Raw genomic sequence first — 12,913 nt, forward strand, 5'->3', positions numbered from 1 at the left:
CACTGCTGGCAGGCGGGCTGCAGGCAAGGGCCCTCGGCAGAGAGCAGCCAGAGGTCTCACTCGCTGTGGCTGGACAGCAGCTCTTCCCCAGGAGCGCCTAGGTTCCCTGCTCCCCACTCTCCTCCCCTCACCCGCTCTAGAAAGGCTCTGGACATTAAGCCAAAGACATCCTTCTGGGTAGGGCCTCGCCTGCTGGACAGGTCTGCTGCGCTCACAGGAGGGGCACGTACCCTCCTTCCCCAGGGCGGCCTTCCCCTGAGCATCCCATGGGGTGGTGGCTGGGAAGAGGGGCCCTCCAGCTGGGCAGGCGGGGCTGCACACCCGGCGGGGGGATCTTGAGGCAAGAGCTGGGGTGGACGGGGTCGGGGGTGAGGCCTCCACCCCGCCCCAAGGCAGAGCACAAGGCAATGGCAGGACGCCAGGCCCCGCAGCTCCATCCGGGGAGTCCTAGGATCGGCCCTCAGCTGGCTCCGTGCACCCTAACCCTGCCCACCCCCGGTTCACGCTGCTCCAGCAGCAGGTCCTGGGGTCTGCCAGCCCTTGGGGCTCTGGCTAAGGTCACAGCTGGGTGGTCGGGGCTGGCCGGAGCGGGTGACAGGGCTCGCGTGGGGCAGGGTCTCTGCCTCAGTGCCTTTTTCCCTGGGGCCCCCCATTCAGGGTTCGGGCCCAGCAGCAACCCTGAGGTTTCTTATGGGCAGTCAAGGTCACTGGGAACGGGGGTCTTGACAGACAAGTGGGGAGAGAGATCAGAGAGCAAAGGGCTCTGACCAGAGGGGTCTCCTGACCCCCAGACTCAGGGGCCAGGACCAAGATTCAATGAAATGAGTGTGGGCGGAGGCACGGCTTAGGGGTCACCTAGCCCGGCCCCTCCTTTAGCAGGTGGGGTCCGAGACCCTCCTTGTGGGACCTGTGCACAGCGGGAGCGGGGGCTCCCGGGGCCTCTGGGGTGGCCCTGGAGGCCCAGCCGGCAGCTGCGTGCAGCGAGGGGGCTGCGTGCCGACAGGCGGGACCCTGGTCAAGAACATCTACCTTGTTCCACCAGCCCCATGGTGGTGCCGGAGGCCGCGGTGGACATTGTGGCTGGAGCGGTGGTCTGTCTGCCCACTGTTAGCACCGGGTTAGAGACGAGGGAGGGGCGGACACAGACGGGGCGGGCAGGGGAAGGGAGGGGGAGAGACAAAGGAAGCAGAAGAAGATTAGAGTCCACGGTTGGGTGGCGAATGGCTCCAGAGTCCCGTTCACAGGAGAGTGGGAACAGGACCCAGACCAAGTGACAGTTGGAAAGCGTCTGCCTCCTTTCTCCTTAGAAAACCCCCGCGGGGGCTTCTCGCACCCACTGGGCGGGTGTGCGCACAGGACAGGTCCTATTAGTGTTGGTGTGACAGCATGCCCCCCCTTCCCTGCAGCAAAAGTAACAGGATGGGGTGCTGAATACAAACGGACAAGAACGGACCCCAGACGCTCCCGCACCCGACGACGCGGGCGACAGACAACCACAGGACAGCCAGAGGGTGACCTGCCCCTCAGGGAGACGCTGTGCCCAGCGGGCCTGCCGGGGCCCCTGGCCTTGGGGTCGCTGACAGACCCCCTAGAGCAGCCGCACGCTCCCAGCCCCACCCACCCTCAGTGCCCCAGGTGGGCGGCCGCCAGCATGTCCAAAGCTCAGCAGGGAGGTCCCGGGCTCTCCTCTCCCCTCCCACACACAGAACGGGTGCTCAGAGGGTCAGGACAACAACGAGGCCACAGAGGTGCCGACCAACACCTGGACAGACACACAGAGCTGTGGCCCAGGTGGCAGGCAGCTCAGACACTGGGGCGTCAGGCGAGGACACAGAGACCCAACACGCAGGGACGGGGCCGAGTGGGGGTGGAGGGCGGACCCCGGGGTGTCGCCCATGGAGCCCAGGCCTCGCTGCCCTCAGAGGACAGAAGGCCAGGCTGCTGAGCAGTGGAGGAGAAGGGCCATCGGGGTGAGAGGGGTGGGCCGTGGACCACAGGCTGGTGGTGAGCCTTCTCTTCGGGGCGAAGACTGTTCTCACCTGAGAAATTTCTTGTGGCCAGCATAGTGGTGAGGATGGCACCCTGGGGAGAGACATATAGCTGAGACCAGGAATCCCAGCCCCGACCTCAGGCTCTGGGTGCCTGGGCAGAATCAGGGTCACAGCCTTGTAGACACAAGACTACAAAAGTGCCAGCTGCATGGCCAGGCCTCCTTCTTGCAGAGCTGAGACAGCGGCTGCCCACTGACCACAGCCCTCCTGCCTGCAGTAGTGCTCCGGGGAGACCCACGAGGGGCTGGCCTTCCACAGGTCAGCCCCCTGCCACCTCCCCCCGACCCCCAGGCACCAGCTAGGGTGCTCTCCTCACCAAGCCCACTAGGGTCTGCGGCTGGCTGCTGGCTCACACGAAAGCAAGCAGCAGCGACCAGGTGCACAGCATGCCCTAGGGGGCACCTGACCCACGGGCAGGCTCTGTGCACCTCCAGTGTCGCTGTCATGTGGGGGCTGAGTCCACCTGGCACGTCTGGTCTAGGGTGGTGCTAAGGTCACTGGGACCCCTGTGCCTCCCCTTACCAAGCCAGCCAGGACCCCTCTGGCCTCTCTGAGCCTGGGGCGGTTGAGGGCAACACCCCCGGGGGGGGGGGGGGGGGGTCAGCAGGCAGGGGCCGGGGGGACTGGGCCGGGTCTCACCTTGAGCTTTCTTCGGGCATTGAACTTCTTCAGGCACTCCACAGTCTCCTGCCTGTGCATCATAGAGGCCACAGTGGAGCGTTGCTGTGGAAAGAGGGATGTTAGCTTTGCACCTGAGGCGACTCGAGATGGGGATCAGGGAGAGGGACAACAGGGCCGTGGCACCTACGGGGGCCAGCAGGAGGCCATCCATCCCAGCTGCTGCCTGGCCCCAGTGCATCACCCCTTACAGCCTGCCTGCCCCCACCTCATCCTCACCCTGCTGGCACCCCAGACGGCTGTGTCCCCGACCCACGGCCCCCTGGCTTGTCCCTTGTCAGTCTCCACGCCCTGTTCCCTTACATGAGGGACGGGGCCTCTCTACCCCCAGAGCCCCGTCCTCCCAGAGACTGAGGCCTGTGCCGTGCCCAGCAGACCAGGGGGCCCGTCAGAGGTAAGGAGCGGGGTCAACGCGTTGGGGACACTTACGCAGACCCATGGGTGCTTCAGCGCCTCGTGTGCGGTAATGCGCTTGGCGGGGTTGATGGTCAGCATCTGGTTGATGAGGTTTTTGGCTTCAGGAGTGACGGTGTCCCACTCGGGGGATGGAAACTAGAAAGAAAGCAACACGTGGGAGAGCCTGAAGCCCCCACCCCAGGCAAAAGCCCGAATTCTCCGAGGAATCTCATCCAGGTCATGACTCTGGGGAGCAGGTGATCCTGCCCATTCCCTGTCCCCCGCCCCGACAGGGCGGGGTCCTAGCACTCACATCATAGGCCCCCGCCTTGATCTGCTGGTACAGCTTGTGCTGGTCCTCGTCCCAGAAGGGCGGGTAGCCCACAAGCAGGATGTACAGGATCACCCCTGCGCAAAGCAGAGCGCCGGCCTCAGGCTGCCGCCTGGCCCGCAGCCCCTAACCCTGGAGCCCTCGCCCTCTCCCAACCACCGCCCAACCACCGCCCAGCCCCACCCAGCCCCCGCCCCCACGCAGCCCCGCCCTCAGCCCCTTCCCCTGCAGGCCCCAGCACCGCCCCCACCAGCACGCAGCCCCGCCCCCAGCCCCTACACCTAACACCAGACCACGCAGCCCCGCCCCCAGCCCCTACACCTAACACCGGACCACGCAGCCCCGCCCCCAGCCCCTATCCCCGCAGTCCCTTCCCCGCCCCCATGTAGCCCCGCCCCCAGATCCTACCTCCAGCCCCCCAGCACCCAGCCGCTACCCCTACAGGCCCCCGCCCTAGCCCCCAGCCCCCAACCACCACACAGCCCCGCCCCCAGACCCCCAACACCACGAAGCCCCGCCCCCAGCCCCATCACCAACCCCGCCCACCACCACGAAGCCCCGCCCCCAGCGCCTACTCCCAGGCCCAAACCACCAAGTCCTTGCCCCCACCCCCTATCCCTGCAGTCCCCAGCCCCTGCCTTCGCCCCCAAGCCCCTGCCCCCCCAGCGCCCACCACCACGCAGTCCCACCCCAGCCCCTACCCCCACCCCAAAGCCCCCGCCCCACCCTCGAAGTCCCTGACCCCAGCCCCTACCCTCAGTCTCCACCCCCGCAGACCTCCAACCTCAGGCCCCCACTCACTAGGTCCCCCACCCCCGCAGCTTCCCGGAACCCCTCAGCCCCCACTGGTGCCTCACCCCCAGCCCCCCACTAGGCAGCCCCACCCCCACCCCACACTCCCCAGACCCCACAACCCCTACCTGAGCCCCGCACCCAGCAGAGCCCATCCCTGTGCCCTTGGAACACAAGTGCAGTGACACGCCAGTCAGGGCACACTGCTCTCCCCACCAGGGGACAGGGGGTCAGAGGCCCAGCTCCTGCACTTAACAGCTGCAGTGTCCTTGGCCTTGGCTGCGATGGGGACCCTGCCCAGAGCCAGTGAGCCACATGAGGGCACTGGGGTCCTCAAGTGCCCCCCCACCCCTGAAGTGTCACCTCAGGTGCTCAGCTCTGCAGGGGATCCTCAGGCAGCCCTGCCAGAGTGGCCTGCACAGCCCCCTACCCCTCCAGCACCCTGCCATCCTTGCACTCAGTCCTCTCACTGGGGAGGTGGGCTTCTGTGAGTGGGGAGGGGCCCCCTGGCTGGGGGCAGCCCAGGGGCGGGTCTGGCACAGCCCAAGTGGCATAGGCCCATGACTTCCTCCCCGAGGCCCCACCCACCCACACGGAGGCCTCACCGCACGCCCAGATGTCCACCGGCTTGCCATATGCTTCCTTGCGCAGGACCTCTGGGGACAGGTAGCCTGGCGTGCCAGCGAACCCTGCAGACAAGGGGGAGAAGTGTGAGGGCTGAGGTGGCAGCTGACCCCCACCCCACCTCCACCCCCACCCCAGCCCACCAGGACACTCACCAAACCAAGCCTGCTGGTCCCCCTGCACCTCGATGGCCAGGCCGAAGTCCGCCAGCTTCACTGCAGCCCCTTTGCACTTGCTGGCCAGGAGCAGGTTCTCAGGCTGCAGGGAAGGCGACGAGCCAGTGGGCGTGTGGTTACACCCGGGGCATCACGGAGGGATCGGTTTGCAGGCTGCCCTGTGGGGGCCACCCCGGGCGTGGCTGACACCCTGTGACCTTCCCGGGGACAGAGGGGAGTGGGCTCACACCCAGGGAGGCGACCGTACTAAAGGCACCCTACAAGTCCTAGCAGGCAGCATCCCCACCCCATGCCCCCATCTGGGCGCTGAGACACGGTGGGGGGCTGCCTGAGGATGGTGACCCCAGAGGGCACGGAGGAGGACCACGGGCCCCATAGCCCGGGCACCTCGGGACATCAGCCCACCAAGTCCCTCTGGCTTGGCTGTCCCACTCCCCGCCTGCCTGGCCTCAAGGAGCAGCAGCCTTGCTCAAGCTGAAATGACATTCATCCCCATCCCACAAGAGCACCAAGGGGGCTGCCGTCCTTGACTGGGGACACGTGGCCCCAGGGCCCAACAGGGTCCCTGTACACTGAGTCCTGTACACAGGGCCCCTCCCGTCCTGGTCCGGCCACCTCCCGCGGTGGTAGCCTCTGGACTTCCCCATCAGTGACCAGGCCAGGGGCTCCTGGGGCCCTCAGCCCCCTCACCAGGCCACCCTCCCAAAAGGCAGGCCCACTGAGACCACACTGCCATTTCAGGGTAAACACCACCCACACAACTGTGTAAACTCTGCTTGTAACCCTGACGTGTTAGATCGTGATAAGAGGCCCTTGGAACCCATGAAGGATGCTGCCCTGTGGCAGGAACCAGGGACCCTCTGGGCTCCATCCCTACAGAAGACACATGACGGGGACATGTGGCCCTGCCCACCCAGCACAGCCTGGAGGCCCCTGAACACCTTCATTTTGCCCACGTGAGCCGGGTAGGAGACCCCCCCCCCACCTCCTCCTGCATCCACATGAAGCAGTCTGAAAGAGCAGGGGCACAGCTGTGGCCGGCCAGGGGGGTTGACCTGAATTCCACAGATCAGAGAGAACAAAACTGCACTCCTGAGAAGCAAGACTTAAGTGAGCTTGGTCTCAGGGAAGGGCTGGGGATCCTGGGAAAGGAGGGGATGCAGCAGAGCCCCACCCCCTGCAGCCCCTATGCGCTCTCCTCCCTCCCTTCTCCCTGCCTGGCTGAGAGCAAACCCACCATGGCAGGGCCTCTGGGGCTCTGTCCCAGTCAGGAGACCAGGAGGCAGGGCCCTCTCCAGAGGAGGGCACTCAGCCCTTCACACGTGGCGGGAGGTTGAAGGGTGCTGTTTGCCCCCGGGGTCACAGCTGGGCTGTGGGGAGCATTACCGTGGCCCCAAAGATAGCTATGAATCATGAACAAGGTGGGGATGCATGCCTCCAAGGGATGCTGCTTCCCACAAAATACGGTGACAGAGGGGAGGCTCATGACAAGGCAGGCCGGCAGCACAGGCACAGAGGGCCACAGGACCATGTGGGACATGCAGAGAGGGGGTCCTGAGCCTGCTCCTGGCAGGACCTCGTCCCCAGAGCAGTGCCGCAAAGATCAGCTCACACACACACACACACACACACACACACACACACACACGCTGGTAGCCCAAGGAAGGTGTGACCCCGTTCAGTGTGAGCACACATCCCATGGGAAGGCTGGACTCAAAGGCCACCTGGGGACTCTCTGCAGGAATGACAGGCCCACACCCACCCCCACCCCAGAGAAAAAGCCAACAGGAACACAGCTTGGACAGACTAGGAGGCAGGGGAGGGGGAGGGGGAGGAGGAGGGCTGCTGTTCCTCCTGAAGCCATGCTGTGCCCTGCAGGTGACAAACCAGTTTGTCTAGAGCTGAGCCTGGGGCAGCAGAGACTTGCAGCCTGGGCTGGACATTGGCAGAGAGCAGGGAGGCCGGCCCCTCACCCCCTGCTCCCTTGGCATCAGCCCTACCTGCATGCCCCACGCCAGGTCTGAGCCTCACCTGGAGCCCAGAAAAAAACACCCCAAGTAGACATAGGCTGATTTTTGACACCTGCCCTCTCTCAATCCTGGAGCCTGGAGGGGTCTGGAGGGACGTGTGCAGACACACGCATGCATGCACACATACACACACCTTTGTGCTCACACATGCATGCACACACACACACCTTCATGCACACACACCTCACACACATGCATACGCACACACGCCTTCACGCACACACACACCTTCATGCACACACATGCATGACACACACACTTCACACATACCTTCATGCACACACACGTATGCACGCACACACACGTCTGCATGCACCACATGCATGACACACCTTCAGGCACACACCTCACACTCGTGCACACACACACCTTCATGCACACACACCATCACACGGACACGCATGCACACACGTGTGCAAACACACGTACATGTGAGCACACGTTTCTCCTGCCTTTGTGCACACATACTCACATACCCACACAAGTACACACATGCACACCTGCACACGTTCTCACACACATCTGCTTATGCACACACATACGTGCACATGTCCCCACACACACAGCATTTCCTGGCATGCTCACTGCTCCTCCGGGGTCTCCTTTTGCAAGACATGCAGGTACAGACAACAGACACGTGGCACAGAGCAGGGTGGGGGACTCACCTTGAGGTCCCTGTGGACGACCCCCATTTGGTGGCAATGGAGAACCGCCTCCAGGATCTGCTGGATGCAGTGACTGTGGCAAACAGCAGGGTAATTAGTGAGAGTGGCCTGAGGGGTGGGCAGGTGTGCATGGCACTGGGGTGGGGTCCCCTGCCTGGCCGGCTCACAGGGAAGCAGGGAATCGAGATGTTGCCTGCCATATAAGAGAGGAGACGCCAGCCAGAAGGGGGCCTCTGGGGCTCCTGCCTCACCCCCACAGGTCGGCACAAGGCATGGCCAGGCCCCCTTCACCCCTCGCCCTGCCTTCTCCTCTGACCAGGCTCACGGAAGGGACACTCAGAGGAAACATCCCTGTTCTGGGGGCACCTCCCCAGGTGCATGCCAACCGAGCCTGACCCTGAGCCAGTGGCCCCTGAGAGGGAGGCCAGGGCTGAGCCCACACCCTGTGGGGCAGGCTTGCAGGGGGAGAGGAGGAGAGGGCCTCGCTCTGTCCCGGTGGTGCCAACACTGCGGCCAGTCGTTCAGGTGTTGGAGCAGGTGCTGTTCCAACAGCCCTGAACATCCACACGGCTGCTGGTGGCTCAACTCCGTAGCAGCCTGGGGGAGACAGAAGCTCTCCTGGCACAGAGGCAGCCCCAGCTCTGCCCGGAGCCCCGAGCCAGGGAGCAGTCTGGGAGGACTGGCTGGAGGGAGAGGTCAGGGCTGTTCTCAGGCACCTTGGACACCTGTGCGTCAGCAACACCGCTGCACACCAGCCCCAGGGGACCCCGCCCCCCCTGCCTCTGTGCACACAGCACCTTGAGACCTGGGCCTGCCTGCTGCCCCCAGATAGCCCCAGGTGTCCGAACAGTTTCCAGCTGCCCCCAGAGCCAGGCACAGGCCACCGGGAGCCTACGCCCAGGGTCTCAGTCACAGCCCCTCTGGGTGGGGGTGAGTGAGGGATGCAGATTGCCTCAGAACGCCTCCTGCCACGGCTGGACCCTGACTGAGGGTCAGCTGGAAGGGTCAGCTCTGTTTTCCTGACAGCAAACTCAGAGACGGGGCAAGGGACCAGATCTGCTCCTCAAATAGCTCTGGCCACCTCTGGAAACCATCCGCCAGCTGCATAAAAAAGGAAACTTGGGTGTCCTCCTTGCAGAAGCCAGGCCCTTGGACCCCCGATGGTGACAGGTTCCTGAGCTTTGTGGGGGTCAGAAGAAGCCGGGGCCAAAGCTGTGGGCCACAGCCCCCCTCCCATGTCCTGACTCTCCTGCCTTTGTGTCCTGGGGCCTCTTGTCCCTATGTTCTGATACTCCTGTCCCCGTGGCCTGGCCTAACTCACTCCCAGAAACTGCCTCCTTGTTCTTGTGACTCACAAAGCCCTCATCTGCCTGGAGCAGTCCCCTGTGACCCTCATCCCTGTCCTGGTGGCACCAGGCCCACATCCAGCCACCACCAGACCGTTACTGCAGCCATGGGCTCAGCCCCCATGGGCTGACCTCCCACTGCAAGCTCATCCGGGAGACCTAATCTGCTGACCAGAGCTTGGCCATGAGGTCTGGGAAGCTCTCCTGGGCCCCTCTTCTGAGGTTAAGGCACACCACCAGCACTTGCCACTGAGACCACCTAGCCAGGGCCCAGGCAGGGGAGGACTCTGCCAGCCTCCAGAGACCTGCCACCTGGAACGTGTGTGCACGGCGCTCAGCCGCAGGCCCCCAGACTCCCGCACGCTGCAGCACCCACTCGGGGCGAGGGAGGCCCCTGCTAGACTAGCCCCATCCTGTGCTGCTGCAGCTCGGCCTTGGCTGTGCGTCTGTGTGCCCAGCTGTGTGCCCTGCCCTCCCCCAGTGCCCCAGCTGAACTTACAGCCCACAGCAGGTGTTTCCTGGGCCCCTGGCTGCTCCTGCAAGCCCTGGGTGACCTGGCTTCAAGCTCAGACCTCTGGGATCACTGCTTGTCTCGCTTGGGGTCTGGCCCATCTTCCACTTTCACCCTCGAGACCCTTCCTGGATCTGACCCTGGACAACACCCTGTGGACTCCCCCGTGCTGGTCACCCCCCGCAGCCACACGGCAGCTGCGTCCTCTGTGTGAGTGTCTCTGCACTAAACTGTGGCCTCTGTGACAGTAGAGGCGTGGCCCTTTCCTCTGCACTGTGTCCCTCGCCCCATCCAGCAGAAGACATTCCGAAAACATCTGTTGGAACCACGGGTCCATCTGCCATAGGACAGATGGATGATGTTGGCTCGGAGGGGGTAGGCTCACCCCCTGCCCTCCTCCTCATCCCCTCTTGGGGATGCAGGGCCCAAACCGTCGCCAGAGATGTGAGACCACAGCGCCTGAGCTGGCACAGTGTTTGTGTCACCCCAGGACCATCACGGGTCTGACTTGGCCATGTGGCTGAAATCAAGTCCTACAACTCAGGACAGACCCTGCTCCAGGGGCTTCACGGCCACCCTGATGGAGAAATGGAAGCACAGGGGTCCCGGGTGCTCAGGAACCAGCTGGCTAAGCACACCGCATCCCCGAAAGAAAGCTGTGTGGGGCCTCCCTGCCCGTGCGGCCGTGCCAGCCAGTGTCCAGGACCAACGTGGGAGCTGCCTCCACGGCCTACAGACGCCCGTTCTGGGCAACCCTGCCCTCTCAGGGTTTCCGGGGACCGCACACTGGCCACCTCACCACTCCCAGCTGAGACCATGGCTGTGGCGGACATGAGGTCACCTGGCCAGTCACGAGGTCCTGTCTGCCTCCTGCCTCGGCTCACATTGTACCATCTTCCTCAGAGGGCTTTTCTGTGGTCAGAGCTGTTCTCAAGTGCATTCCAGATGCTGGCGGAGTCCTGGCCGCTATATTCTCAGGGTCCGGGCTCTGAGGTCACCCCAGCTGTGCCCTTGCCACACCCCTCCCCCTCGGGAGCCAGAGTCCCAGGGGCTCTCATACATCTCCCAAGAGCCACACAGCTTTTTAGGCTTTTAAAAGCAGGGTTCTAAATGTTCTGAACTTTGCTCTCCCTGCTCTGAAGAGACCCTTCAGTCCCCCACAAACCACCAAGTCAAGATCTGACTTCCTCCCCGAGACCAGTCTCTGGCCTTCTGGATTAGCAACTCCTCCCGGGCTCCCGCCTCCTGCAGAGACTGGACACATTACAAGCCCCCGGGGACGCTGGGCTGTGAGCAGCTCGGCCCTGGAGGCCCCCGGAAGGGCTGCCAGTTAACTTGCTCGGGGCCGGAGCTCCGTGCCCACCCCATGCGGCTGGCGTCTTGGGTCCCCGGCCCCTTTCGGTGGCGGGTCCCCCGAGAAAGGCAGTCGACACCGCCGCCCTCCCAGGACGGGAGCTTGCCTCAATCACGTCTGCCACAGTTCCTGACGATGCCCACGGGTGGCCACCACGTGGACGTCCACGCCAGACTCTGCCAGGCCCTCCTGCCCGAAAACAAAGCAGCAGCACAAAGGTCAGGCGCGGGACACCCCAGGTCAGTGCAGGGCCGGTGCTCCCAGGAGAAGAGGCAGCTGGAGGCGTGTGGATTTTATCAGTGGGCCCAGCCGGAGGCACTCCCCAAGTGTCCCCTGCCCCCCTCGTCCCCTCCTCATAGTTGGGCTATGAGCAAGGCAGGCTTTGTGAGAGACACCTGGGCACCTGTGGGTGGGGTCTCTTCTGGGCCGGTTCCAAGGGGCCCCTGACACAGCGGAGCCCTCCACAACAGCATCCCCAAGAACACCTGCCCTCCGATGGGGCAGGAGAGGTCCACAGGAGTTGAGGGGTGGGGCTGATGGCTGGAGGAGGTGTTGGAGACAAGGCCAAGAGGCAGGCAGCAGGGGCAGGTAGGTAAGGGAGGAGGTCTGAGGCCGCAGGTGTTGGGGGGCCTGGGGTATGGGGTATGGGGAGTGCAACCTGGGGTATGGAGTGTGGGGCTTGAGGTGTGGGGTATATACTGGGATGTGGGGTGTGGGGCATGGGGTCAGGGCCTGGGGTATATGCTGGGATGTGGGGGGTGGGGGTCCTGGGGTGTATGCATAAAGTGTGGGGCGTGGGATGTGTGCACAGGGCATGTGCATGTGCATGGGGTGGAGACATGGGTGGGCACAGGGCACAGGAGGAGGGCACAGTGGGCAGGCTAGAGGGATCCAGGGGCCCCCAGCCAAGATATGGCTGCAGGCCATATCACCCCTCGGCCACGACTGTCCACTGCGGAATGCAGGGACGGGGCCAGGCCCCAGGCAGTAGTGGGTGCTGAGGCCAGTGAAGGCATACGACCTCCCTGGGAAAGCCAGGCGGCACTGGAGGCAGAACTGGAAGGCAGTCCTCCTTGACCTTGCGCTGCCCCGGGGGGTGGGGGGGGTGAGTCCTGGTCTGGGGACAGCCTGCTGGGACCCTTCTGTCCTGGCCCCAGAGCCCCTCCCGCCCTGGCAGATGCCAGGACAACTGGGCCAGCAGGCAGGCACCCACACTTGGGAATTTCGCGCCCGAGCTGCTCTGAGGACAGGAGCACGGCTCCACTTCCTGCTTTTCTCAAAAGAGGGAAACGAGGGCTCCGTCTTCCTGCTCCTGAAGGGGATGGGCAACTCCCAGGCCCCTGGGCTCCTCAAGGAGCCTCCAGAAAGGGGCCTGTGCCCCGCCCTCTGCCCCTGGGCAGTCTGGCCAGAGGGGAAGCCCAGCCCGACCCTGGCTGTGACTGTGCCAGACCCCCTGCCTGCAGCCCCTGGGGTTTTGGGGGGACCCGCTCGCACCTTCTCACCAAGCCCAGGCCGTCACCAACGGGCAACGTCGCCCATGGGTGCACAAGCAAGTCACAAAAAGCTACTTTTAAAAATAACATTCATTTTCTTGAATAGAAAAGTAATACATGTTCATTAAGGAAATTTTTAGGAACAGACAACACAAAAAATTAAAAATAAAAATCATCCATAGTTAAGTCCACGGCCTGGAGATGGGCACTGTCCCCCTTTATTTCTGTCAAGTGAGTGTCTCCTGACCCTGGCAAGCAGGGTGGGCGAGTGGCAGGGGAGCGGCCTCAGCACTCTTCAAGCTGGGATGCACAGTCAGGGTTCAGGGGGCATGCGGCCACCAGCATGGGCCACAGCAGGTCACGGGGGGGGGGGGGGGGGGGGGCGCAGCCTTGCAGGGAGGAGGGCCCTGCGGTCCCCAGCCGCGTGCCCAGATCATGGGGCCCCTCACCTGCTGTGCGGGCTGAC

At 64.0% G+C, this 12,913-nt stretch overlaps 1 protein-coding gene across 9 annotated transcripts in view; it reads right to left on the reverse strand.

The window, feature by feature from the left end:
* Positions 1-12,913, reverse strand: part of CAMK2B (calcium/calmodulin dependent protein kinase II beta) — a 51,041-nt gene that overhangs the window by 13,756 nt on the left and 24,372 nt on the right. For 6 of the 9 annotated variants that reach the window (XM_040454963.1, XM_040454960.1, XM_040454957.1 and 3 more), the window contains exons 6-13: positions 7,744-7,816; positions 5,028-5,130; positions 4,854-4,937; positions 3,439-3,533; positions 3,159-3,281; positions 2,691-2,774; positions 2,040-2,082; positions 1,030-1,104 (exon numbers count right to left, since the gene is read on the reverse strand). In XM_040454963.1, coding sequence (XP_040310897.1) covers positions 1,030-1,104; positions 2,040-2,082; positions 2,691-2,774; positions 3,159-3,281; positions 3,439-3,533; positions 4,854-4,937; positions 5,028-5,130; positions 7,744-7,816 — 680 coding nt within the window. The remainder of the gene's footprint in view (positions 1-1,029; positions 1,105-2,039; positions 2,083-2,690; positions 2,775-3,158; positions 3,282-3,438; positions 3,534-4,853; positions 4,938-5,027; positions 5,131-7,743; positions 7,817-12,913) is intronic. The other 3 variants (XM_040454962.1, XM_040454964.1, XM_040454958.1) reach the window with 1 other exon arrangement.

This window comes from Herpailurus yagouaroundi, unplaced genomic scaffold, assembly GCF_014898765.1.
Source record: "Herpailurus yagouaroundi ecotype Mexico unplaced genomic scaffold, PumYag 214, whole genome shotgun sequence".
Classification (NCBI taxonomy): Eukaryota; Metazoa; Chordata; class Mammalia; order Carnivora; family Felidae; genus Herpailurus; species Herpailurus yagouaroundi.